The sequence below is a fragment of the Rhodnius prolixus genome, unplaced genomic scaffold (assembly GCF_049639745.1).
Source record: "Rhodnius prolixus isolate KJV_2025 unplaced genomic scaffold, Rpr scaffold_4, whole genome shotgun sequence".
Lineage (NCBI taxonomy): Eukaryota > Metazoa > Arthropoda > Insecta > Hemiptera > Reduviidae > Rhodnius > Rhodnius prolixus.
In genome coordinates, this window is record NW_027411614.1 from 33,429,486 (window position 1) to 33,456,055 (window position 26,570).

General features: G+C 30.6%; 1 protein-coding gene across 6 annotated transcripts in view; it reads right to left on the reverse strand.

The window, feature by feature from the left end:
* Window positions 1-6,691: 6,691 nt before the first annotated feature.
* GckIII (Germinal centre kinase III) overlaps window positions 6,692-26,570 on the reverse strand; it is a 148,324-nt gene continuing 128,445 nt past the window's right edge. For all 6 annotated transcript variants that reach the window (XM_074130501.1, XM_074130497.1, XM_074130500.1 and 3 more), the window contains 9 exons: window positions 25,207-25,431; window positions 14,830-14,995; window positions 13,889-14,046; window positions 13,564-13,749; window positions 13,333-13,478; window positions 12,096-12,300; window positions 11,843-11,983; window positions 10,454-10,662; window positions 6,692-8,943 (listed from right to left, as the gene is read on the reverse strand). In XM_074130501.1, the coding sequence (XP_073986602.1) occupies window positions 8,931-8,943; window positions 10,454-10,662; window positions 11,843-11,983; window positions 12,096-12,300; window positions 13,333-13,478; window positions 13,564-13,749; window positions 13,889-14,046; window positions 14,830-14,995; window positions 25,207-25,431 (1,449 nt within the window). In that variant the 3' untranslated portion in view covers window positions 6,692-8,930. The remainder of the gene's footprint in view (window positions 8,944-10,453; window positions 10,663-11,842; window positions 11,984-12,095; window positions 12,301-13,332; window positions 13,479-13,563; window positions 13,750-13,888; window positions 14,047-14,829; window positions 14,996-25,206; window positions 25,432-26,570) is intronic.

Here is a 26,570-nt window from a genome sequence, read left to right on the forward strand (position 1 = left end):
GCGTATGCATTTTAATCACAGCTGTTTTTCCAAGAAATACCAAGTCTTTATCTAACAAAGTGGTGGCGGGGTTTCATTTTAAATAAATCAATTACAATAGTCTTAAGATAATTATGTTGCTTACCTTATCTCGTTATTCACAAAACTATTTTGAAATCTATTAAGTAGTATTTTCTTTGATTTAGTAATTCAAGTTAGGATAATATCCACACCAAAAAACAGAAACGTCAAAAACAAGATATATATTTTATAACTTTATAAAATCATAAATTTTATTTCAAAAGAACTAAACAAGTCTGAAGTGAATGCTTTCTGAAGAATTAAGTCATTATTATTATTCAACACTTATGATTTGTAACTAGTTTATTAGAAATAAATTATCGTAGAAATTTAAAAAATAAGTCTCATTTATTGTGTTTCTTTTTAGAATGTTTTAAGAAATTACTTGGACAAGACAAAGATAACGGAAGAGAAAGTTGGGCTAAATCTTTCAACACGAACTCCATGTCAAAACTTTTCATTTAGTTTGACATTATCACACCTACTTCAACTCATATCAGAAGACGTGCAGTCACTTTATTGTAGAATATATTAATTATAATATAATTTTTAATTTACCTTGTAATAAAACAAATCATTTTTTTCATAACATAATTTGTAATAATTTGTTTTCATTAATTTCCTGATCATGAGCGGGGTTGGATTGTTTTGTTTCGGTGGAGTTTAACATGTAGCAAAGTAATAGCTTTTCAATAAATGCACCATATTACTTAGGAAGGCAGAACATCTTGGTCTCTGTAAACTGACACATTGGAAAAGGTTACTTTTAGGGAGTGTTAAATTTATTTAAATTACCAAGAATCTTACGAGTAAATTAAAGTTTATGTGAATGCCTATTGCAATAGAATGCTATGGGAAGCACATATCTCCAAGAGTATTAACACCAACTAAAAGACGCTTAAAAAAATTCAATTTAAGTTGGGTTCTGTCAGTCTGTAGGAATATAATATCTAATAGAATAGTTTTGTGAATAGAATAGGATTGTGAATCTAGTGGAAAAGATGTTTTTTTTTAAGTTTACGAATTACCTCTAGGAATATTTTATCACTTTCCAATTTACTTATTTAATCATAAGTAAGTACTACTGCAAGATGAAACTATAAATGAATAAACGCCCCTTTCTTATCTCATTAAAAAACTTCATAAAGGTTGATATTTTTCTTAAATAACAATTTGGACAAAGCTCCAACCAGTTGAGTTTAAAAAGTGTTCAAATATAAATTATATGTATATATATACAATAAGATTTATTTTTTAGATCAATTTATTTTATGATAATATATTACTTGTTATTATCTTTGATGTGCTTTGGGTGTTTTAAATATTTACTTGTAACTTTAGTAGTAGCTTATTTTCAATTTTTATGCAAAAAGTATATTGGGTCTTAAAATTCCGATACTATACACGAAATATGTTTAGAAGGAATTTTATTTGCCAGTGGGCTCCTTCAACAGACCAAAGAATACAACCAAAGTGCATTATCATGCCATCTAGCGGCAATTTTTAAAACTAAAATTCTCTAGTAGTTTAAAGAATTGTCGCTAGATGGCATAGGGAACTTTTTAAAATTAAAAATGCGTATTCCCAGATGGGTATTCATTATTTTTTATTCCTATCAGCTGCCTGACTAAAACGTTAGTTTTTTTTTTTTATCTTAATTATCGTATGCATTCGATGTACCTCGGGTTAGGTCAAAATATCCCGTCAGACAATCTCTATACGCCAAGGAAAACTGGCTTTTCGCACAGACATTGAACTCTTTTCAAAACATAACTATGCTATTATCAGATTATATTTGAAATAAATCAAATTTTCGATAAGATCCTATTGAGACAGGCAATCACTATGAATATTTACCATAAAATTTAATTTACACGTACGATTCTTTGTAATATAAAAAGATTTTTAACATTTGCCAAATCTTTTTCAATATAGTCAGTTTTCAGTAACCAAGAACTCCTTTTAAACTATTGTAAAGCAGCAATCATAAGTAAATCTGTTAATTTTATTCATTAAAAAAAAAGTATTTATTATTACTTAATTTTGTACTTAGATAAAAAATATATATGAAGAATTCGTGGTGTTCCATAGTATGTGGATATATATGTACATGTTCATCAACTAAATTTTATAATTTCTCACTCACTTTGAATCTTAAGAAGCTTCTGGAAAGATGCTTTTCCCCTTTTTGTAAAAGAATTTGAAGTTTTATTAGAATCAAATTTTTAATAACCAAGTTTCAAATAACTATTCTCAGCTGAGTAGTATTGTATTAATGCTAAGTTATTAGTTATATTAATAGCTAGCTAATGCTCGTACGGTTCGTTGTACGGTGTCAGGCAGCGTTGTCTAAGTCTAAACCGGCTTCATTATGTTAATAGCGAGGCAATAGCGAGTCTCATTTACTGTCACTGCAAACTTCTACTATAGAAAAACACAATAAGACTTTAGAAAGCAGGTGAATTTCTGATTCAAAAATCGACAAGAGAAATTAATGTTTCCAGTTTGCTTAGTTGCTGCATTCGAAGAATGTTTTCTATAAATTATAAATATGCAAAAAAGGAATAAAATGTAAACGAAATAAGTTCATTCAACTTTAAAACTTTCACCTTTACCCATCTTTTTAAATCTGAGGAAGAAACTAGTATTCCATGTCTAGGGAATGTCTTGTGAGAGAAACTACACGTCGGAAGCGCATCCATCAATTTACAAATAATTCACGCCGGGTCATTAATAATGGAGATGTGGTAGTATACATGAGTCTGTGACCTGGAACATTTAACGCGCATGGTGCAGCTGACTCTGCAGCTGTATCCTTAGTCTTTTTTTTTCGGCGCATCGACGTCTATGGTCATTAGCGCCCCACTAGTCTTAAAATTTTAAAACTTTTCTCGGGACAGAGAAATTTATTATACTGCCTATCATTATTCCATGTTAAATTAATGTATATTTAATTGCTGCTTTACCTTTCAAAGTAGCAAGTCCTAATTCTGTAAGTTATGAAAATCCATCAATAAACACGATTACAACTAAAAAATTTTTAGAATATTAACTACTAAAAGAACTTAGACAATGAATGAATTATGTCCAAACTATGGAATTATATATTTTTTTTTCTCAATCACAACATTAAATAATAATTATAATTGCATTGTGATTTTTAGAAAATAGAGTCGGAATTTACAATAACTTAAATTATAATTCTTTTATCTTCTTCAAATAACAAATATAAAATATATTATCACACGGCTTTAATGTATGTGTTGTTTTGTACATGATACAAAATACAAAATGTGATTGACAGAAAGTACATATTTGTATGTGTACTATACAGATGTATACATGTACTGGTGATCTAATAAAATTTGAAATTAATTAAAATACCTATTTGTGGAATTTGTTAATTAAAGCATAATAAAATGTTTTTTATTTTATTTTAAAGAAAGAAATCACAAAGGGTCACTTGAACCCATTACAATTTTTTTTTTTTTTTTTAATTTTAAATGTTCAAAAATTAAGGAGTAAATCTAAAGACAACTAAATTCATGATCCAAAATACTTGGCACTATTTTAAAAGAAATGAAAATAAAATTACAATAAATTGTAATATTGTCACTGTAATACTGGTCATCACAATTATGGTAAATCAATCACTAGAAATAAAAATGATAAATAAAGAAACATTAAGATGGATTTAAAGGAAAAACATGAAAAATAAAAGAAGATTAGAAAAAACGTTTACAAGTTTGTACAGGATATAATTTTGTTTTCAATGCCTAAATAAGAATTTTTTAATAGGCAACAAAAAATATCAATATTGAAAAACATAATCTTTAAATCAACATTATTTATTCTAAAAAAAAAAGAAAAAAAAACCTACATATAATGGCAATTAAAACCAAATAACAAAACTTAAAATAAAATTAATTAAAGAAAGAAAACCACTGTAAGGACTCAAAATTTTGAATTTGGAGGGTAAATTTCGAATGCGACATTCAAATGACTAATTTCTAATCCATTAATTATAACTGAGATAGCACTCAGTTTTATAATTCTAAGCCTTTTTCAATCTGATAAAATTTACTACACTGCCTATAATTTAAAATGGATAAATTAATATATAGTTTGATTTTGCTTCCCGAAACTGATCTGCGATAAGGAAAAAGAAAGTCTAAGGAAGTCACTTAAAGTTGATTACTGGTGATAATGGCAGTCACATATTATGTTTTACGCAAAATCTGAACCCGTAAGAAAGTAATTTGTTCTTTGCCTGAAACTTATACAGATTTATCTGGAACTAATCGCCATCAATAAGTAATCAGATGCAACTGAATCTATAACTTTAGAGCCTCACTAAGCACATAATTCACCAAGAAACTAAGAATAAAGTTTAAGCACTTTTTACTATTTTTAATTATTTTTTGAGCCGAACGCTTAACTTCTTTAAAACACAAGCTGTAGGAAATTCTTCTAACTGTTGGGAAATTTTATAAAAATATTTTAAATTTGTTGGAAGAGAATGCAATAAGAAATGTAGTGATTACTTATTTTTTTAGATGTCTCCCAAAGGAGTCTTAGTAAAATTTGTCCAATAATATGCTGGGAAAAACTATCAATGAAATGCACAGTGATAGAACAGAATGAAACTTCAGCATTCGACAATCCCTGAATGAATATACAGGGAAACGCAAAGATGAACTAAAACCTTAATATTCCAATTATTGGTATTATCAGCATCTGTTTCATAGAGGACTCACGGTCTCTTAAATGAGGAAATTTTGGGCATTACAACACATCCTAGAATGACACCAGAGAGTTTTACAAATAGCCAAGCAATATCGTACAACTGATTTTTCTGATGTTGAATCCTACTTCAGCCTTCAAAATTCTAATTTAATAGAATTTAGAACATTTTAAGAAGCTAGGAGCTCAAATTTTGAGCATGTTAAATTCGTTCTCAGAAATGCTGTGCTTAACACTTGACTTAACTCAATTGAACCGAACATAAAACCATTTAAAAAATTCCTCGATAACGATAAAACCCTCTTTCTCGGGGAGAGTCATTAATTGAATTAATTAATATTAAATTTCTGGAAAATTTATATAGATAACTATTTCCCATTTTAGCCAGCTTTATTTACTAATTTCTGAACGGATTCGAATTTCATTAATTTTACTACTTCTTCAAATTTCTATAGAAGCAAATAAAAACGATTGAAAAATAAATTTATAACCTGTATTGAATTCCAAACCTAATTAATTTTACCAAATATTTATTGCTTGGAACAGAAGTAAAGTGATCGCCTATTTTTTCAGGCGTGGCTTAACGTCCAACTACCAATTGGGTGTCGTGGACAGAGGAGACTAGCAAACATACTTTATTGTAAATTTCTTTTGTTAAACATTAGATTGAATCCAAGGCCTAAGACCGGGAATCGAACCCAGTACCACAATACATATTTGCTTCGCAGGTCTCGCCTCTAACCGCTTGGCTACCGTGGCGCCTGTTTGGAACAGAAACAAGTATAAGCCAAATCTGAAATTATTGTTAGGTTTTTTCCAATTCTACTTTTTGTTTATTAGTCATTTCAATAACGTACGCGATTTTTACCCCTCAAATTCCTCAAAAATGTTTGTCTCGTCTTATATGAAATTTTAAAACATAATTCTTCCTTCAACAATTTTTTTACTTATATATATATATATATAGCTCTTATAATATTTATATATATACATGTGATAAACAACAATATAAGAAAAGAAAATTAATTGAAATAAGATGTTACAATCATTTACATTTTTTGAATGACCATTTTTTACTAGCTATTTTTTCTCATTCTAATATTCATCCAGTTCTTCAATTTAACAATTTACCGAACCCAAATATAGATAAATATATATTATTATTTGTATATATATATATCTGTATAATATATATACTTTCTTTTTATTTTAGTAATTTATTCATTATTTATGTACAGTTTTAAAAAAATACATTTTCTGGTATGAGGCCAAAAGTTTATTTAAATATTATGGACATAAGTAATTTTTTCCTTTTCAATTAAGATATACAATTATATACAATATTTCTCGAAAATTATTAATATTTTTCTTTAATATGCATTATTTTTAATTTGAACGTAACATTATAAAAATAATCCCACTATTAACAACACTGAGGTTGAGAAGACAGAGCCTCAAAATATTCTGGCCGTAAATTTACAATAAGATCAAATAACAATTTTATTTATTAATCAAGTATTGGATATATTCATATGAAGACATTATCTTATGACCTACCTTAAAAAAAAAAAAAACGATAGTAGAGTGCAATAAGAATATTAATTGGAATTTTTTTTTTGTTATTAAATTATTACTTTATTAATTTTTATCTTCTTATTTGTTGATTTTAATTACTAAATATTAAATCTGTTTTTAATTATTAATTAATACTTTTCTTTTACTTGTATAGAGGCGAATAAATATGAAACTTCTATTCAAAAGTTGGGTATTTTAAAAATGGTTTAATATTTTTTTTACTTTACCCTTACTATCTAATTATTATAAGGCATCGCAAACAAAATTAAATAAATAAATATTTCTATATCCAGATTTATAATATAGATTTTTCTCTTTCTCTCTCTCTCTCTAAAAATAGCTGTTATGTTATTTAAATATATTTTTTATAAATCTAAATATTTACACAAAACCGTGGTCAATTACAAATCCCTAAATCCAGTTTTAAAACTATTTGTGATATATATTTTTTTCTTAAATAATTGTCTGAAAGATTAAAATTCTTTTCTTCTTTATATTTTGTTTGGTTTCTCCTAAATATAGTTAGTAATTATTAGAAAAATGTTGTATTAATTTCGTGAGCTATATTGTTTTTTTCTTCCAATTAAACACAAAAGCTCAAGTCAACAAAGCACTTTGCATAATTCAAATTTATTTCGTTTTCTTTCTTTTTTTTTTTCATTTAAGGCCATATTTATTTTCCTGTAATTATATGACAAACGCTATTTACTTTTGGATGTTATTGCTGTAAGTGAATTGAAAATTCCAAACAAATACTCGTTCTTACAAATATTTTAAAAAGCGCACAACAAATTGGAAACTTATTTAGCAATTTGAGATGATAAGTTTTGCCACAATGCAGTTGCAATACAGTTGGAACTCAAGGAGTTCCTTGAGGCTGTAAAAGAAATGTAAAAACGCCTAACTCAGTCAGCCCTGTTCTTCTACAGACATATTCCAGTTGCAACTATTTATTATACCAATTATATTTAATTGATAAAGTATAAAGAGTTTTCTTTTCTTAAAGGAATTACTTAATGAATCTTTAATGCCATTAACTGAATTACCTAGCCAAATTTAACCAAACAGTTACTACTATTCTAAGTTGAAAGTTAGTCTAATTTTCAATTTGAATAAAGTTATCAAATCCTTCTCACAAAAAAAAAAAAAAACTAATGTCTTGTTCCATTTCTAGATTTCGCAGATACGAACACGTAATTAACGACCATGATTTAGTACTTAGCATCTTCTCGTTCTCGATTCATAACGAATATGTGCAACATCTTTTGTACAGAAATTCATCTTAATATCCATGGTCAAATTAAAAATCACATTTGAGGTTGATGATACCCTGGACAATATCATCAATGCTAATTTCGAACCTTGTCACTAAGAGAGGCATTACTCTCTCTAAAAAAATTCTTAACCTTCTCTGAACAAAATAAGTATTTTTTTTTTTTTTTTATCAAGAAAGGGTTTCCGAGAGAGGCGTGGAAGTACAATGCAAGGGAGTAATGTTTGTTCAAAATTATAAAAATTCGTTATGAAATGAATCTTTTTAAGTTATTCTTAATAAAAATAATTCTTTTGCAATAATTTTAACTCCGGTACGTAACACTCGTAACAATCAACATTTTTTCAAGACAATAAAATTTATATAAATTTTCCGCTCAAAATTCTCCTTGTCCTCTGTTTACAAGAATATGAGACATAGATAGTAATAGACTGATTTGAGAATTTGACTATAAATTTTCTTAGTACATAAGCTAAATTGACTCAGTAAAAAAACCTATATGTTTGGAAAATGCTAAACCAGATTTTCAGTTTGAAGGCGCTAGAAGAAAATAATGGCTCCTTCGTAGTAAACTGTAGTTTTCAATTCTACTTTCTAAAATTCTTTATACTTTTACTAAATATCTTTTAATATTTAAAATATATAAATAAAGAATAATTTACTACGAAAGAGGGGGAAAAAGCAATAGTAATCTAATTATGGCAACTTTAGTGAAATTAAATCACAAAGAGATTGTTTTTTAGTTTAATTTTTTTATTTAAAAATAAATTCAATAGCAGGGTAATTGTGAAGATTATCGTAATTTGTAAACTATTTCTTAATAATATAAATCGTAATATATATTAATCAGGAATTACTTTCTTAACCTCAATTTTATTATTTATATTATTTTTTTTACTTTAGAAATATTTTGTTTGAATATTCTTCTTATAATATTTTGCCATTTATGTGTTTATTTACTTACTATAAGCCACTGCTCTAACACTTTACACCAAAATGACTAATTTGCTATAAATATTGTCTTATTTTAAGTGTACAGAGGATACTTAAATAAGAGCCTTCACACTTATCACATGAGTTAATATTTTTTTTCTTCTCTTTACATTTACCTTAATATACAAATTATTACTTTCTTTTCCACAAAATATGAATAACTTACTTCTCTTTTCTTTTAGCAATTACATTTATATATTACGTTTTCTCTACAACAAAGAAAAATCAAATACTTAAAAACAAAAATAGTCTGGAATTTTTTTTAATATTCTGCAACGTTTACGTCCTATGAAGAATCCCTGAAAAAAAAAAAATAACAGTTAAAACTTTTAACTTAAAATTATTAATCTTACTTAAAACTTTAGATTTCAAAAACTAGTTAGTTAAGAGTAGAATAGAGTTCAATTGAATTAAAGATGGGTTAAATACAAATTTGAAAATTATTATGTGAGTCTTAAGTAAATGAGAAAGTTTTTAATTTGTTTTATTAAACTGACTCCTCATTTAAAAAAAGGGTAATGAAGAAATTTGCATTTTTTAAGTAGTTATACGAGGTCTGTAAATTAAGTAATGAGACTGATTTCTTTAAATTTTTTTATTCAAAAATAATTACAATTCTATATTGTCACCTTCTAAATAACATCCTTCTGAAGCCACACAGCGCTGGAGACTCCACTCCTCATAGCAGTGCTCGAACTCCGACACTGGAATAACCTTGAGCTGGTCGGTTACAGCGGTTTGAATGTTTTCGACTGTCTGCCTTGACTTTTTGGATTCAATTGAAAATGACCCCCATTTTCTGGAACGTGTCATTACTGGTGACGAGTCTTGGATGTTTAGAGTACGACCTAGAAACGCCAAAGCGTGGAGTGGCACACGACAACCTCTCCCAAGGCCCAAAAAAGCAAGGATGGCGAAGTCGAAGATCAAATGCATGCTGATTTGTTTTTTCAATATCCACGGAATCGTCCACAAAGAGTTTCTACCTCAAGGTCAAACGGTCAATCAACACTTTTACCGAGAGGTTCTTGAAAAACTTCGAAAAAGGGTCATTCGTGTGAGACCAAAAATCAAGAACAAGTGGGTGTTGCATCACGATAATGCTCCTTGTCACACAGCAATTTCAATAAACGAGTTTTTGGCCAGTAAAAACATTCCTGTGGCTCCTCAGTCTCCTTATTCGCCTGACTTGGGTCTTTGTGACTTTTAAGTTGAAAAATCACCTCAAGGGAACTCATTTTGGGACAGTCGAAAACATTCAAACGGCTGTAACCGACCAGCTGAAGGCTATTCCAGTATCGGAGTTCGAGCACTGCTATGAGGAGTGGAAGAAACGTCTCCAGCGCAGTGTGGCTTCAGAAGGAAGTTATTTTGAAGGTGACAATATAGAATTGTAATTCTTTTTGAATAAAAAAAAATAAAAAAAATCAGTCATTACTTAATTTACAGACCTCGTACAATAATACGACTTAGGTGAATCAACCAATGTAAACAAAGTAGAATATTACTCATGTTATGTTTTTATAAGTACGGTAATTGCTTACACTTTTACGTTTTATTTTTTCATTCTGATGGATAAACACTTTACAAAATGGGCAAAACAATTTAGACGGTATATACAATAATTGTTTACAACAGAAGAAAAAATAAAATGGTATGGAAAAGAAATCAGGTTCAGTAATATCCAGAAACTCAATTTTAATTTTTGTTATAAAATAAACCTTCATTCCTGCGAATGCAGCATAAGCTAACATAAAAAAACAGGAATAGAACAAATAAACGTAGTAAACTAGACAAATAATAAATTACCTTAGAAGCCTATCGATAACGGGATTGAGACCCGAATCTGTGACTACTGATGGCAAAAGTTTATGAACAACTTCTTTAACAAATAGATCTGCAATGCCAGGGCTGGTACGTTCAGCTACCTCAAAAGCAGTCTTTAATTCATCAATGGCTTCGCTTTTTTGAACAGTTCCATCTTCACGACGAGAATGATAGCTGTGCCTTCTTTTTAACTATTAGAAAAAAGAAAAAAACTTTATAAAATTTTAATAAATATAATATTTATGTATTTATGTATATTATGTATTTCTAAAATTTTATTTCACCAGCCGAAAATAAACAATCGTAAGCACTTAAAACTGTTAATTACGCTTGCGTTAACCTAATATTTATTTTTAATATCTCTTACTTCTGACACGCAAAGTATTTTGCAGTCAAGCTAAATTTTCGATGTCGAATTTTTACTGTAAATAACAGATTTAAGCCTCCCTGAGACCAAAAAAAGTGTGTGAATGAACAACCTGGTTCACTCAATTGCATAATGTAATTATAATAATTGCATAATGTGCATTATGTAGTTAATAATGCATTATCAACTGATAAGAAGAATTAAATATTTAAAAATTTGCTTTTTGTAAGTTTTGAGATTTGTTGATCAGGCACTTTTTGACTTGTCCCACTCATCTTAAGTGGTTCTTCTTAATGAATGAAAACAGATCTGATTATTGAAACAGTTCTGGGAATTCTTCGTTTTTCCCATATTCACAATATTATTCCTTCTTAGACAGGTGCTTCTGAGCAATTGCATTTCGCAACCATAAGTGACAGCTGGTCTTATGATTCGACTGTTTAGTACAATATGGCCTTAGCTCTCTTTGGTTAAGCTTCGAACTTCAATGGTTTCTGGAGTGCGAAAAAAAATACATTTATTGTCTGCGGCCATCTGTGCTTTAATTTCTTCAGTTAATTCACTGTTCTCACATATTTCTCTTAAGCATAAGATAAAATCCAAAGGCTAGTGCGGGAATTGAACCCAGTACAGTACCTCACCAAACATTTTAGCTTTGCAGTCTCGCCTCTAACCGCTCAGCTACTGCATGCCTAAATAGCATCTATTGGAAGCCTTTTTTGATCAGCATCTTTGCTCGGCGCTGGCTTTTTAACAATTTAATATTGTCGGCACAACCATATTATGTGAGATTACCCGTTATTAAAAGTGCTCCTTCAGCAGAAATTAGTCTGAACTAGGATTGAATATAACAATTATCACACTGTAGCCACCAGAAAATACAACTAGTGTGCTTTTATTATTTAATCCCTATAGAGATGTTAAACGGTGACATCTACAACCAGGTAGTCTTAAGTAGATTTGACAATCTATTGCCTTTGTAAACATGAAAGAAAAATGTTTACCTCGCCCAGCAAAGGGTGTATGAGAAGACTAAGTGTTGGAGATTTAGTTTCTTGCCTCTCTTGCCTAGGTTTAGGCTTTCTCTCGACTTCTTTCATTGACGGAGTTTTCTCTGGGCTATTCTGCATACTACCGCTTCGCGACTGATCACAAAAAAAAAGAAAAAAAAGTTAAAATTTAGTAAAAGATGAAAAATAATGTACATCCAAATAGTTTTAAAAATAAAATCAGAATAAACTATTTTAATCTACTCACCGAATTAGTTTTCTCTTGGCGATAATGATTTAGATTGGTGTCATTGATGACATGGGTCTGAGCAGAACCATTATGTGCAGCCTTCCTAACGGGTATTGGTCCGTCTTCATGTGCTGTTAAAGGTAGTTGCTTCACATTATGAGGACCTTTGACCGTCATAATCCACGGTTCATCCATCTCGCTTTCTGGTTTTCCACTATCCTCCCTAATGGTGAAATTAAATTTAAAAATTATTAAAAAAAAAAAAACTATTGTTAAGTGTAGCTAAGTTTAAACGTACAGGTTTTTCACTTAATTAGTAATATTTACATTTACAACAGATGTTGTAATTAGTAAATTTGATGTGACTGGTTCAGTTCATTAGGTACGACAAGTTATAGTAATCACCCACCCAGTGGTTACACTCTTTTACACTGATTTTATTCACATCAATAGATCTCTATGCTTTTTCCGCTTCAAGTGACGAGGGAAGCTGACTAGAAAGTGAGGACACTAGAGGATAAGGATGGAGATCTAGTTGGCTACGAAACTTGCAGTAGCGAGACTTAATTAGATCAGAGACAAAAGTGATGTGAAGATCGGTATGAATTGTGAGGTTAGATATGTAGTATGGTGCATTAAAAATTTTGCGTAAGATTTTTGATTGCAGTGTTTTGTATGCGTTTGGAGTTACGAGGGTTTGGTTGAGCCCCTACACTTCTACTCCGTATGTCCATATCGGTCTTAACAGCGTCTTGTATTTGGTCAGTTTGTGATTCAAGTCAAGTAGTGGAACGTCTGTTAACGTCTTGTCATTTCAGTCGAGTATGTGGGCTCTAGGTGAGTCTCTTGTCAATGTACAGTTCTAAAGTAGTGTACTACGTCAGCTGGAAGAATAGTTACACCGTTCAGTAGAACTTGTGGACTCACAGATTTTCGTATTCACTGATTTTCCCTCATTTATTTTTTCACTGTCCATTTTCGAAACCACGTTTCGAGAAGGTTTAAATGAGTTTTAAATATTCTGTCTGACTCGGATAGACAGCGAATGTTGAAACAATTATATTTTGGGAGAAAGGGAAATCCGCCGTGTATATTAGAAAAAGGAAAGGACACAGAATGCTTTCTTGAGGGACTTACAGCCTTTTGAGGGTATGAAGGACAAGAGGGCCTGTCCTAGATGAACGCGGCAGTACTTGATTGCTGTTTAAATGCATTTGGAAGAGATTTAAAAAAAAGAAAATCAAAGATAACATACGAATCAGAATTTTCAGATTCAGTTTCACTTTCTTCATTCCGTTGTGATTTCCATTTCTTATATCTGTCAATTAGATCTATTAGGTAGGAATTTTTCTTAGCTTTCCTTATGAACGGAAACTTCAGCAATTCTTTAGCAGTTGGTCTCTGTAGCAAAAATAAAAAAAATTAACTCGAATTTTATTTTAAATAGACATATTGTTTTATTACAAAATAAAATTCCATTACTTACATTCTCCGGATCCTTGTTAAGGCAAGATTCTACAAATTCCTTAAATTGTTTAGTATAATTGCCAGTTAACTGAGGAGGATTATTCTTCGGAATAAGAAAAAGTACCCTCATTGGATGAAGTTCTGAGTTTGGCGGTTCTCCTTTGGCTAATTCGATCGCTGTTATACCCAGCGACCAAATGTCGGCCTAGAAATGAGGATTCTTTTTATTTTTGTCATTTCTTTCATAATAGTTATGCATTAAATTGTATAAAAACAGCAAATTTACTTTCTAACGAAGTAATAATTATTAATTAAGGTAAACTTTAACATATTCATGAACTAACCTTAGAATCATAAGCGGATTGTTTAATGACTTCTGGTGCCATCCAGAATGGTGTACCCACGAATGTGTTCCGCTTACTTGTTGTGTTGGTTAACTGGCCAGCAACTCCAAAATCTGCTAATTTCACGTCGCCCATTTCACTTAGCAGCACATTTGCCGCTGAAAACAGTAATCTTCATTATAAACAGACTCATTTATTAGAAATATTAATTAAAATAAATTAATCGCCTATTATTATTTCAACCCTCTTACAGGCTTTAATCAAATACAGTTCCTTGGACGGGATGACTTATTTAACTGTGATTTTTATGGCAACATGATTTCGTAACTGGCAGTGGTATGAAATCATGCTATTGATTAGCTGCTACTATTATACTTGTAGGCTTTAAATAAGTTATTTATTAGATTTCTATAACTGATTTAATTTAGAAGAGTTTTAGAAAAATAATCAATAATCAATATTCCCTCCGCTAAATACAATGACATCACTTCTTTATGATAGAAGTTAGACCGGTATGTAAGAAGGTAATTGTTCGGTTACAGAATGGGAGTGTCAAACATTTCTTTATTTCTTGTAATATTTAAAAGGCATTGCTAACTTATAATTTTAAATTGTATTTATTTAAGTGAATTTAACAATAAACTTGTAACATTAAATTCTGTAGTTTGTATGATTAATATAAAAATCTAACTGATGTTTAGGCGTTATTTACATACAAAACTGCAATGTTTTACTGGGCACAAAAAATAGTAAATTAATTTTTCTTAAATTTTCAACGTTTCAAACACCTCTAGTGTGCTTCTTTAGGAACTGGTTTGTGGAAGTGGGGAAGATCGAAAAAAGAAAAATTTCAATCCTTAGCGACTGTTAAGTTGAAATTCCTTCATAGAATTCAGTATAATAGATCCAGTGGCGATTGCAGTAAAATCCCAAATTATTACCTTTTATGTCACGATGTAGTTTTCTTTCACTATGAAGGTAATCCAATCCTTTAAGGACTTCCCTAAGGATAATGGCTATGTGCATTTCTTCAAAGTTGCCAGCTTTCATTAGGTCAAGGGCAGATCCTCCGCCCAAATACTCCATAATAATCCATAGTTTCGTACCCTGTAATGCAATGAATAATTTTAATACTGTGTAAACAACAACAACTAATATTAAAAATAAAGTAAAATATTTAAAACTCTAAGAGAACCAATATAGTTGTTAACATAATTTCGGAGTGTAAAAAGATTAAAATAATGTGAAATAAAATGTAAAATAAAGATTAAAATACTAGACGAGAGCAGTGGTTATACAACATTAGGCTTCTGAAAAACTACTCATTACCGGCCAATGGTCCTTTCATCGCTTGTGAAGACCCTGGTAGGAAATTGCTTCTCTAATTTTGGTTTTTATTAAAATTATCGTATTACTTTTTTCAAATTAATATTTTCCGCGGAAATTAAAGATTTTTACAATTTCAGTAAAATATACGAAAGACATTTTTAAGGGGTTGCATTAATAATGAAATATTGAATTGTCACTGAATTGAACTATTATTTATTGATAGCAATGGTTACTACTTAAATATTGTTTGTTATCTTTTTAATCTCAAAATGCGACCGCTCTTATTACAGCTCTACTTTACTCTTAAATCCTTCTTAAGCATTATTACTTTGCACTGAGGTGAGATTGTAAATTTAAGGCTTCATAATTTTTAACTAATATTGAGAAAGAAGTTTCTGAATTCGGGCATAACTACTCTGTTTTTGTACCAAACCTGCCAATTACCAAAAACGTAACCAAGTAGAACAGATTATAATAGCTCAGATTATAAATAAATGCAGGATTAGGACATCAATATTTGTTGGAATGCAATATAATGTAAATCTCCTTAACAAAAACTTACAGTTTAAAAAGTTAAGTATAAGGGTTGATTAAACGCCAAAAGGTACACAAATCAGCAAGTACCCAACATTTCATTAATACTTCATTGATATTATTTAAGTAATTTTACCGCATTAATTTTCATTAATATTTTTTAAGAATTTATTAGATGTCACATACCCTTATGCTGGCCATTTTCATCTACAAAATATTTGTTCAAGTAGCACACCATTTAACTTAGATTGACTGTAATATCTATTTATCTATAATAATCAAACTATTAAACACTGGTGAAAAAGAAAACGTTATAAAAAATAAAAAAATATGAGGCTAAAAAATTCATAAACTTTTTTAAAAATTGCTTACACCAACATACATCAATGATTTTATTTATTTTTATTTTTAAATAAAAATCGTCGGTTTAAGTTCATTCTTCGATAAAGTAATTGTTATTTTATGAAGTAGTCAATCTGGCTTTATCGTAAATAATATAGTTTTCTTCAATTACATTCTCCATCTAGGTGTTCTTCCCACAATGTTGTGTATATGTAATATAAAATAAATAAGATATGCATATTTTTAGGACAGCTAATTATTCCAGTATTTTACCATAAGTAAAATTAGGGGAACTAAATTAAATTACAATTGAGAAATGAATAAATAATGTTGAATAATCTACTTGTTATTAACTGTGTGTTATTTGTCCTCACGAATATTTCGGTAAGACGAATTCAAGACTGAAATATTGCTTTAAATCCTCCGTGATTCAAATTTAAACAGTAGCCGACTCTAAATTTGTCTTTTTCTAATTTAACATGCATGTATATGTGACAACTTCAGAATCAGAAGAATAATTTGGAATAGAGTTAAAATAAAGTACCTATTTATACGAAGATATAATATACATTTTATCATAATTATAACTATTATGAATGAACTGGCCAGCATAAGGGTATGTGACATCTAATAAATTCTTAAAAAATATTAATGAAAATTAATGCGGTAAAATTACTTAAATAATATCAATGAAGTATTAATGAAATGTTGGGTACTTGCTGATTTGTGTACCTTTTGGCGTTTAATCAACCCTTATACTTAACTTTTTAAACTGTAAGTTTTTGTTAAGGAGATTTTTGTACCTTTTGGACAGATTTTCCTTTTTGTCTATTAGCAAAGTTACATATCTGCTTTACAGATTGGATTTTTTTAAAATTTGGAATAAGCTATTCTATCATTATAACCTGATAAGGTGTTAAATCGGAACCGTAACTACCACTGGAGAGATCTTTTTAAAGAATGGTTATAGTTGCGGTCCCCAAACCATCCTCAATAACAATTTTTTTGAGAAAGCCTTTTTATATAAAATAGGAAGGTATTTGTACGTAAATAGCAAAATTAAACTGCGATTTCAGTACTTCCTTTTAAGAGGAGCAAGAAAAATAAACTGCGATTACAGTACTTCTTTCTAAAAGGCAAAGATTTTGAATCGAACGACAATTCATTGTTGTAAATCGGTTCACTCATTGATAATTTTAACGATTGCAGTACTAAATGAAAATATGATAAAACAGAGTGATTTAATTATCTCAGACATTAAAAATTGCTTAAATGATTTTAACGTAAAGTTAGAAAATCTGAACACGAAAGTTGAACGTTTAGAAAGAGATTCTCGAAAACGCAATTTGATTTTATTTGGGATATCCGAAGAATTCAATAATTACTGGGACCTAGAAAAATTTGTATATTCCCTGTTAAATGAAAAATTGGATTTAAATTTAAACGAGTCCCATTTAGATTTTGTGAGAAGATTAGGAAGACGAAGTGGCAATAATCCACGTCCTATATTAGTAGGTTTTACTCAACTCCGTACAAAATTGATAATTCTCAAAAACACTCCTAAACTAAAAGGTGCTTCGATTCGAATTACAGAAGATTTTTCAAAAGAGGTTATACAGACTCGAAAGTTGCTTCTGCCAAAACTTTTCGAAGCTCGAAAAAATGGTAAATTCGCCATACTGCGGCATGATAAACTGATTGTGCAGGACATAAATTTGTCAAGTGATAAACAAATTGCTGCTTCAGTCAAAAAACGTGCGTTGTCGGATTCCCCTTTAGCGGAAAAAATATCAACTCCAAAAAATTCAAACTTGAAGAAAACAAAAAGTAATAATGAAACATCTGAGTCAGCAAGAAGGAAGCTTCAGCAGTTTAGTTTTTCGTCCAAGGTACCAAGATCTGGAAGTGAGGGGAACATAAGTAATTGTTCAGAAAGTGGTAGATCTACAACAGATGAAATGCCATAGCTGGTTGGTGAGGTACTACAGACTTTAGATGTTTTGGCATACAACATTAGAGGATTGCGTAACAAGAAAAGTAATACTGATTTTATTTCATATGTTAAAAAATTTGATGTGTTTCTACTTTTTGAGACTTTTGTGGAAAGAGAAGATATTAAACATTTTGATAACTTGTTTGAAGATCATCAGAAATTGTGGATTCCTGCAATTAGAGAAGCGAGGGTTGGAAGGGCATCAGGTGGGTGTCTTTTTGGCATCAGTTTAGAAGGTACTGTGAAAAATAAAATTGCTTTTTGTAAAATATTAAACAAAGAATTAATAAAGTTGAAATTAGGGGCAGAGATTGTATACATCTATCCGGTGTATCTAAATTGTAATAACTGGGCTGTGGAATTTGACGATATGTGTAATTTTTTTTCAGTAAACCATAGTATAAATATGTGTCTCATAGGGGATTTCAACAGTAGAGTTGGGTGTTCTCAAATTATTTCAAAAAAATATGTCGGTTTTGGTACGAAAATTGAATCACTGACCAGGAATTCCAAAGATTCTGTTGTTAACGCTAATGGGGAGAATTTATTGAATTTTTTAAGTTCCTATGGTCTGGTAATTTTGAATGGAAGAGTGAAAAATGATTCTAAAGGAGAATTAACTTATTTGAGTAGCAGGGGCAATAGCGTAATAGATTATTCGTGTGTTAGTTTTGAAGCGCTTTCAGTGATTGATAATTTTGTAGTCGATTGTCAACTTTTCTCCGACCATATGCCGATTATTACTTCCTTTGTGGTTAATGAGATTACATCCCCTGATAGCTGTTTGTTACCTTCCTACCCAAAACTTAACTGGGCAAAGCAAAACATTATTAATTATCAAAAGAAAATAGTTACATTTCTAAATTCAATTATTTATACAACTGAAAGTGAAGAGGAAGAAGTTAAATTTATAACTGGTTTAATAAAGAGTGCGGCAGTGCATAATGATAACCCTAAAAGTTTAGTTACTCGCAAGAATCCCTGGTTTGATAAAGCTTGCTGCGCTGCTAGAACTAAGTCGTTTAAACAGCTTAATTTATTCAGAAAAACAAATGAAACAGCCGATAAATTATTATACTTACAATATAATGCTTCATATAAACTTTTATGTGAAAATAATAAGAAACAATGTTATTTAGATTGTGCCCGAAACTTAAGTCGTACAAAAAACAGCAAGGAGTTCTGGGAAATGGTTAGAGTTTTTAAAAAACAAAATGTATGGGTTGTGGGCAATATTAGTGCTGAAAAGTGGTATTATCATTTTAGAAAGGTATATAACCCCATGAGGCTATCGGCTAGGATATCCTTTGCTGAACCCTTTTGTTCTGATGAATTTCTAGATAAACCTTTTTGTCTAGAGGAATTGAACCTGGTGTTAAAAAATAGCAAAGTGAATAAAGCCCCTGGCATGGACCGAATCTGCTATGAATTTTATAAACATGCTCCAAAAGACTTCTTGAATAGGCTATTATCTTTATTTAATAGATTATTCGAAACCGGAAAAATTCCAGCCTCATTTAAGGAGTCTATTTTCTTTCCTCTTTTTAAAAAAGGCAATAAAGATTTGGTTACCAGTTACAGGGGTATTTCTTTAATTGACACTATTGGTAAATTATTCTCTGGCCTAATTGCGGGAAGGTTGTCAGAATGGGTCGAAAATAATAACATACTTTATGAATCTCAGGCCGGCTTTAGACCCAATTATTCAACCACGGACAATATTTTTACTTTAACAAATTTAATTAAATTAAGATTAGGTGTTAAAAAACAGAAAGTGTATGCTTTCTTTGTAGATTTCTCTTCTGCCTTCGACTGCATCGATAGGCATAGCCTGTTTTACAAATTGTCCATGTTAGGTCTTTCCACAAAGTTACTAACGGCTATTAAAAGTTTATTCATGGATACTATGGCCTCTGTTTGGTGTAAGGGTGGTTTGACGCAGAAATTTAATACAGAGATGGGGGTGAAACAGGGTTGCCCCCTGAGCCCCCTCCTATTCTCTTTGTATATAAACAATTTGGAAAGCCATCTGGATGGGGGTGTAGTGGTAAATAATTCTTGTAAAATAAAATTACTAGCCTATGCGGATGATATTGTCCTACTTGCCTCGGATCCGTTATCCCTTCAATTAATGATTAATTCGCTTGTAAGCTATTGTAAGATGTGGAACCTGAGGATAAATCTGGAGAAATCTAAGATAATGGTTTTCAGGAATGGCGGTAAACCAGCGAAAAGGGAAAAATGGACACTCGGCTGTGAGAGTATTGAGGTAGTAAGGGAGTACAAGTATCTGGGGCTGTGGCTCACTCCCACTCTGTCTATGTCAAAGCATTTAAAAAACAAATTGTCAAAAGCAAAAATGAGTCTAAATGTGATCTGGTACCAATTTATAGAAAATAAAGACATACCCTATACTGCAAAAATAAAAATCTTCAACTCCGTTTGCAGATCAAGTATATGTTATGCTGCTCAGGTTTGGGGGTGGAAGAGATTCGAGGAAGTGGAAAAGCTCCTGTATTTCTTTATTAAAAAGCTATTTAGAGTCCCCATGTACACATCCTCGGCATTTATTCACTTTGAGACCAAGTTGCCACCGATCTTTTTGTTTACTTTCAAATTGCACCTTGATTACATATTGAAAACACTACAATTACCAGACAATAGGTATCCAAAAATTCTGACCCTTCAGGTAATAACTAAACATATGTATTGGTTTAAAGAAATTAGAAACTGTCTCCAGAATTATAATATAAATGTAACTTTAAATATAAAAAATTGTAATAATAGTGAGTTATGGAGAAGTAGTTTTGTTATTCTTAAAGAAACGTTAAAAAAAGAATTCTACAATGGGGTTCGGATGAAAATAAGAAATTCTAGTGTATCTCCCTGGTATCGAATGCTTCAGTATGATCTAAATGATAAGTTTTATATAAATAATGAACAGTCACTTTTTAATATTAGGTGGATCTTCAAAATTAGAGGTGACCTACTTGGCCTCAACTATAAAAGCTTTAAAAGTTCGGATACTCTGTGCACGGTGTGTGACCGGGAGGAGGGGGAGGATCTGTTCCATTTTCTGGCGGTTTGTCCTGTGTATGATGAAATTCGCCGGAGGTGGTTTGGGTCTCCTGTTCTTTCCGGAAGCGATGTTGCGGGCTATCTGAACGGTGGAAGTTGGGATGCCCTAATAAATTTTTGTAGGATGGCATTTATTCGTAGAGTAAATATATTATATTAAATTTTCTTTATATAGGCGCTTTTATTTGATTTTTGTTTAATTGATTTGTGAATATTGCTTTTTAAATGTTTAGTTAAGAGAAAGGTTCATTATTCTTATTTTATATTGTTTTTTTCATATTTTTATTCTTCAAATTAGAGTAAAATTGTTTTGTTAATGTATATAATATAGTTCATTATATAGACTCCACTGACGGCCGTAAGGCCAAGTTGCTGTCTTTTAACAGATACTCAGTAAAGTTTGTATATTTTTAAATTTTTTCTGTATATATGGCACAATCAATAAAGACTTTTTCTTCTTCTTCTTCTTCTATAAATAAATGCAGGATTAGGACATCAATATTTGTTGGAATGCAATATAATGTAAATCTCCTTAACAAAAACTTACAGTTTAAAAAGTTAAGTATAAGGGTTGATTAAACGCCAAAAGGTACACAAATCAGCAAGTACCCAACATTTCATTAATACTTCATTGATATTATTTAAGTAATTTTACCGCATTAATTTTCATTAATATTTTTTAAGAATTTATTAGATGTCACATACCCTTATGCTGGCCATTTTCATCTACAAAATATTTGTTCAAGTAGCACACCATTTAACTTAGATTGACTGTAATATCTATTTATCTATAATAATCAAACTATTAAACACTGGTGAAAAAGAAAACGTTATAAAAAATAAAAAAATATGAGGCTAAAAAATTCATAAACTTTTTTAAAAATTGCTTACACCAACATACATCAATGATTTTATTTATTTTTATTTTTAAATAAAAATCGTCGGTTTAAGTTCATTCTTCGATAAAGTAATTGTTATTTTATGAAGTAGTCAATCTGGCTTTATCGTAAATAATATAGTTTTCTTCAATTACATTCTCCATCTAGGTGTTCTTCCCACAATGTTGTGTATATGTAATATAAAATAAATAAGATATGCATATTTTTAGGACAGCTAATTATTCCAGTATTTTACCATAAGTAAAATTAGGGGAACTAAATTAAATTACAATTGAGAAATGAATAAATAATGTTGAATAATCTACTTGTTATTAACTGTGTGTTATTTGTCCTCACGAATATTTCGGTAAGACGAATTCAAGACTGAAATATTGCTTTAAATCCTCCGTGATTCAAATTTAAACAGTAGCCGACTCTAAATTTGTCTTTTTCTAATTTAACATGCATGTATATGTGACAACTTCAGAATCAGAAGAATAATTTGGAATAGAGTTAAAATAAAGTACCTATTTATACGAAGATATAATATACATTTTATCATAATTATAACTATTATGAATGAACTGGCCAGCATAAGGGTATGTGACATCTAATAAATTCTTAAAAAATATTAATGAAAATTAATGCGGTAAAATTACTTAAATAATATCAATGAAGTATTAATGAAATGTTGGGTACTTGCTGATTTGTGTACCTTTTGGCGTTTAATCAACCCTTATACTTAACTTTTTAAACTGTAAGTTTTTGTTAAGGAGATTTTTGTACCTTTTGGACAGATTTTCCTTTTTGTCTATTAGCAAAGTTACATATCTGCTTTACAGATTGGATTTTTTTAAAATTTGGAATAAGCTATTCTATCATTATAACCTGATAAGGTGTTAAATCGGAACCGTAACTACCACTGGAGAGATCTTTTTAAAGAATGGTTATAGTTGCGGTCCCCAAACCATCCTCAATAACAATTTTTTTGAGAAAGCCTTTTTATATAAAATAGGAAGGTATTTGTACGTAAATAGCAAAATTAAACTGCGATTTCAGTACTTCCTTTTAAGAGGAGCAAGAAAAATAAACTGCGATTACAGTACTTCTTTCTAAAAGGCAAAGATTTTGAATCGAACGACAATTCATTGTTGTAAATCGGTTCACTCATTGATAATTTTAACGATTGCAGTACTTCCTCTTAGTAGGTGTAAGAGCATGATGGCACTTCACAGCCACGTAGAGGAGCTTTTATCACTTCTTCGTGCTAAATTTTATCAAAATCGGGTTAAGCTTTGTAGAAATATTGGTAATAATAGTTTTAGAAAGGGCCTTATTTGGGTGGGGCAAACTCCCCTCCTTATGAGGCATAGCGTCGAGACTTTTAAAGTACAAATCTGTACAAAATTTCGATTCGATTGACACTCCATTCATGAAAATCGGTTCACGTGTCGATAATTTGAAACGATTGCTATACTTCCCCTTAACAAGTGTAAGAGCAGATCGTCGCTTTATTGTTAGGTAGGGGAGCCCTAACCCTATCATCCTACCAAATTTTATCAAAATAGGGCCAAGATTTACAGAGTAATTAGTAATAATAATTTTGGAGGGGGCCTTACATAAAGGGGGCTAACTCCTCTCCCATTCAATGTACAGGGCCGAGACCCCCAAAAGGCACATCTACATAAAGTTCCGAATCGAATGACACCTCATTCATGAAAATCGGTTCACGCGTTTAGGCGCTACGTTGTTTACAAAAAAGGTAACAACAAGAACAACAACAAGAACAACAAGAAGAAGAAGAACAAGAACAAGAACATTTTTTGAAAAAGCCGTTTTTGCTCATTTTCGGCAACTTTTTTCTCGAAACCTATTAGATCTGGGTGGTTGCAAAAAAATTATAGTTATAAAGGAGAATTTGGAGTAAGATTTAAAGAAAATTTGGGAATTTTATCTTTTATAGAAAAATAGAAAAAAATTGTCAAAGTTGGGTGTTTTTCAACGTTACACTTTTTCGTGCAGTTTTTGATGGTCAACCCTTATACAACTGTCCTACCGGACAGTTTTAATGAAATGACTTTTCCACGCCAAAATCGTCCATCTGTCTACTTAGGCTGTTGGGGAACAAATTTTAGACTTTGTCACGGTGCACACCTTTTTCATGTCTCGTGTCTGGTATTGGAAACATTCTTCATCACGGCCGGAGACATTGCTGCCTATTCATTGATGGCCACTTTGGTTATTATTTTTGAAACCGAAAACACAAAAGAAAACTTGGATACGACAGTTAGTTTTTTAGCAGACGGATCTGCATTCGGTAATAATCTCTATCCATAAATTGAGATTTGGAAGGTGCCATGAAATACCTAAATTTTCAAATCTAGCCCCTCCCAATCATTCCCAAAATTTACTTCAAATTATTGGGGGAAAAAAATCACAAAGTATTCCACAAATTTCCCAGAGACTTCCACAGTTTCTCTTAGGTTGGCGGCATCGCACTCCACTTCCTGACTCTAGCCTATTGTTTCCCCTTCAGAATATAGTCATACAAGAAATGGTTCCTAGAAGATTGCAAAATTATCACGTCATATTGCGTCTCAAAGACTCGGACATACTATAGAAAGATTCCGATTAGAATTTAACAGTTTTCTCCGTTTTTCACATTTTAAAACTATTATTCAATAAAAATGTTGCAAGTAGGAGCAAAAGACGAAGGCTTTCATTCAGCAGGCTCACTGAAGTTTCTGCGCTAGACAACAAAATACTGCGGAGCAAGTCACAGCAAAATGGGCAATGTAAAGACATGGGTTTTTGTCTGCGAAAGGTTGCATTGTTATTGTTTTATAAAACAATGTGGGCATAGTAAGTACAAAGTTAATATAATTAGAAATTGCTGCCGGCATTAACAGCGTAATTGTTGCGAATTATTAAACTGTAAAAATTGAGAAATATAAATAAATTATGTAAAATCTACTTCTTGTTTTATTGCAGATGCGTTAAGTCCAAATCGTTGAGTAGATCAATTTTCTTAATTGTTAAATTCATTCATTGCCATTACACTCGGCTACCAGAAAGCCAGTTAAAAATCTGAATACGTGGCTAATCCAACTCCTAACAAGAAACAGTAAGTAAATGTTTAATTTAAAAAAAAATATATAACTAACCTTAAGGTATGATCCAAAATATTTGGTGACGAATGGACTATCGCATTGCGAAAGTACCATAATTTCTTGCTGTATATCCTCAATTTCATCTTCAGCTTCTTCTAGGTCTATTATCTTTATAGCTACAACTTGTTGACTCCTATTATCAACTCCTTTAAATACTTCACCAAATGAACCTTTACCGATCCTCTCTTGTTTTGTGAAAATCAGTTCAGGATCAACTTTCTGTAAAAAAAAATAAAAAGAATAGAAATCAGACAAAAATATAACTATACAGATTCATTTATATCACTGAAAGAAATTATTTGACACCTTAATTCATGTATTATACTATCTCTTTGAATGTCATCTTTGAATCACTTAAAATAAATATTATTTTGCGAATATCATCAACAAGTTCCATGTAATACAGCCGACTACAATTCTAACCTTTCCCCTTTTAACTTTATTATTGCATTTTGAAGAGGTCAAAGAAAAGAAAGAAGATGATAGGTGAATGCTAAATGCCATTAGAGAGGAATAAATGTTCTCTGAAAATCTTGTATTTGCTTTACGATCGCTTCTAGGGGTCTGTTAATATTACTAAAATTAATTGGACAATTAATTAATTAAATTAATTAGATAATTAATTTTAAGACATGGTTTCGTTAGCAATTAATTATAATTTAATAAATTAAAACTGTCCGGTAAGATTAAAACTGTCCGGTAGGACAGTTGTATAAGGGTTGATCGTCAAAAACTGCACGAAAAAGCGTAACGTTGAAAAACACCCAACTTTGACAATTTTTTTCTCTTTTTCTATAAAAGATAAAATTCCCAAATTTTCTTTATAATATACGGCAAATCCTCCTTTATAACTGTAATTTTTTTTGCAACAACCTAGATTTGTTAGATTTTGAGAAAAAAGTTGCCGAAAATGAGCAAAAACGGCATTTTCAAAAATTGGTCTTGTTCTTGTTCTTGTTGTTACCTTTTTTGTAAACAACGTAGCGCCTAAACGCGCGAACCGATTTTCATGAATGGGGTTTCATTCGATTCGGAATTTTATGTAGATGTGCCTTTTGGGGGTCTCAACGCTGAACATTGAGTGGGAGAGGAGTTAGCCCCCTTTATGTAAGGCCCCCTCCAAAATTATTATCATTAATTACTCTGTAAATCTCCTTAACAAAAACTTACAGTTTAAAAAGTTAAGTATAAGGGTTGATTAAACGCCAAAAGGTACACAAATCAGTAAGTACCCAACATTTCATTAGTACTTCATTGATATTATTTAAGTAATTTTACCACATTAATTTTCATTATTATTTTTAAAGAATTTATTAGATGTCACAGACCCGTATGCTGGCCATCTTCATCTATTTATT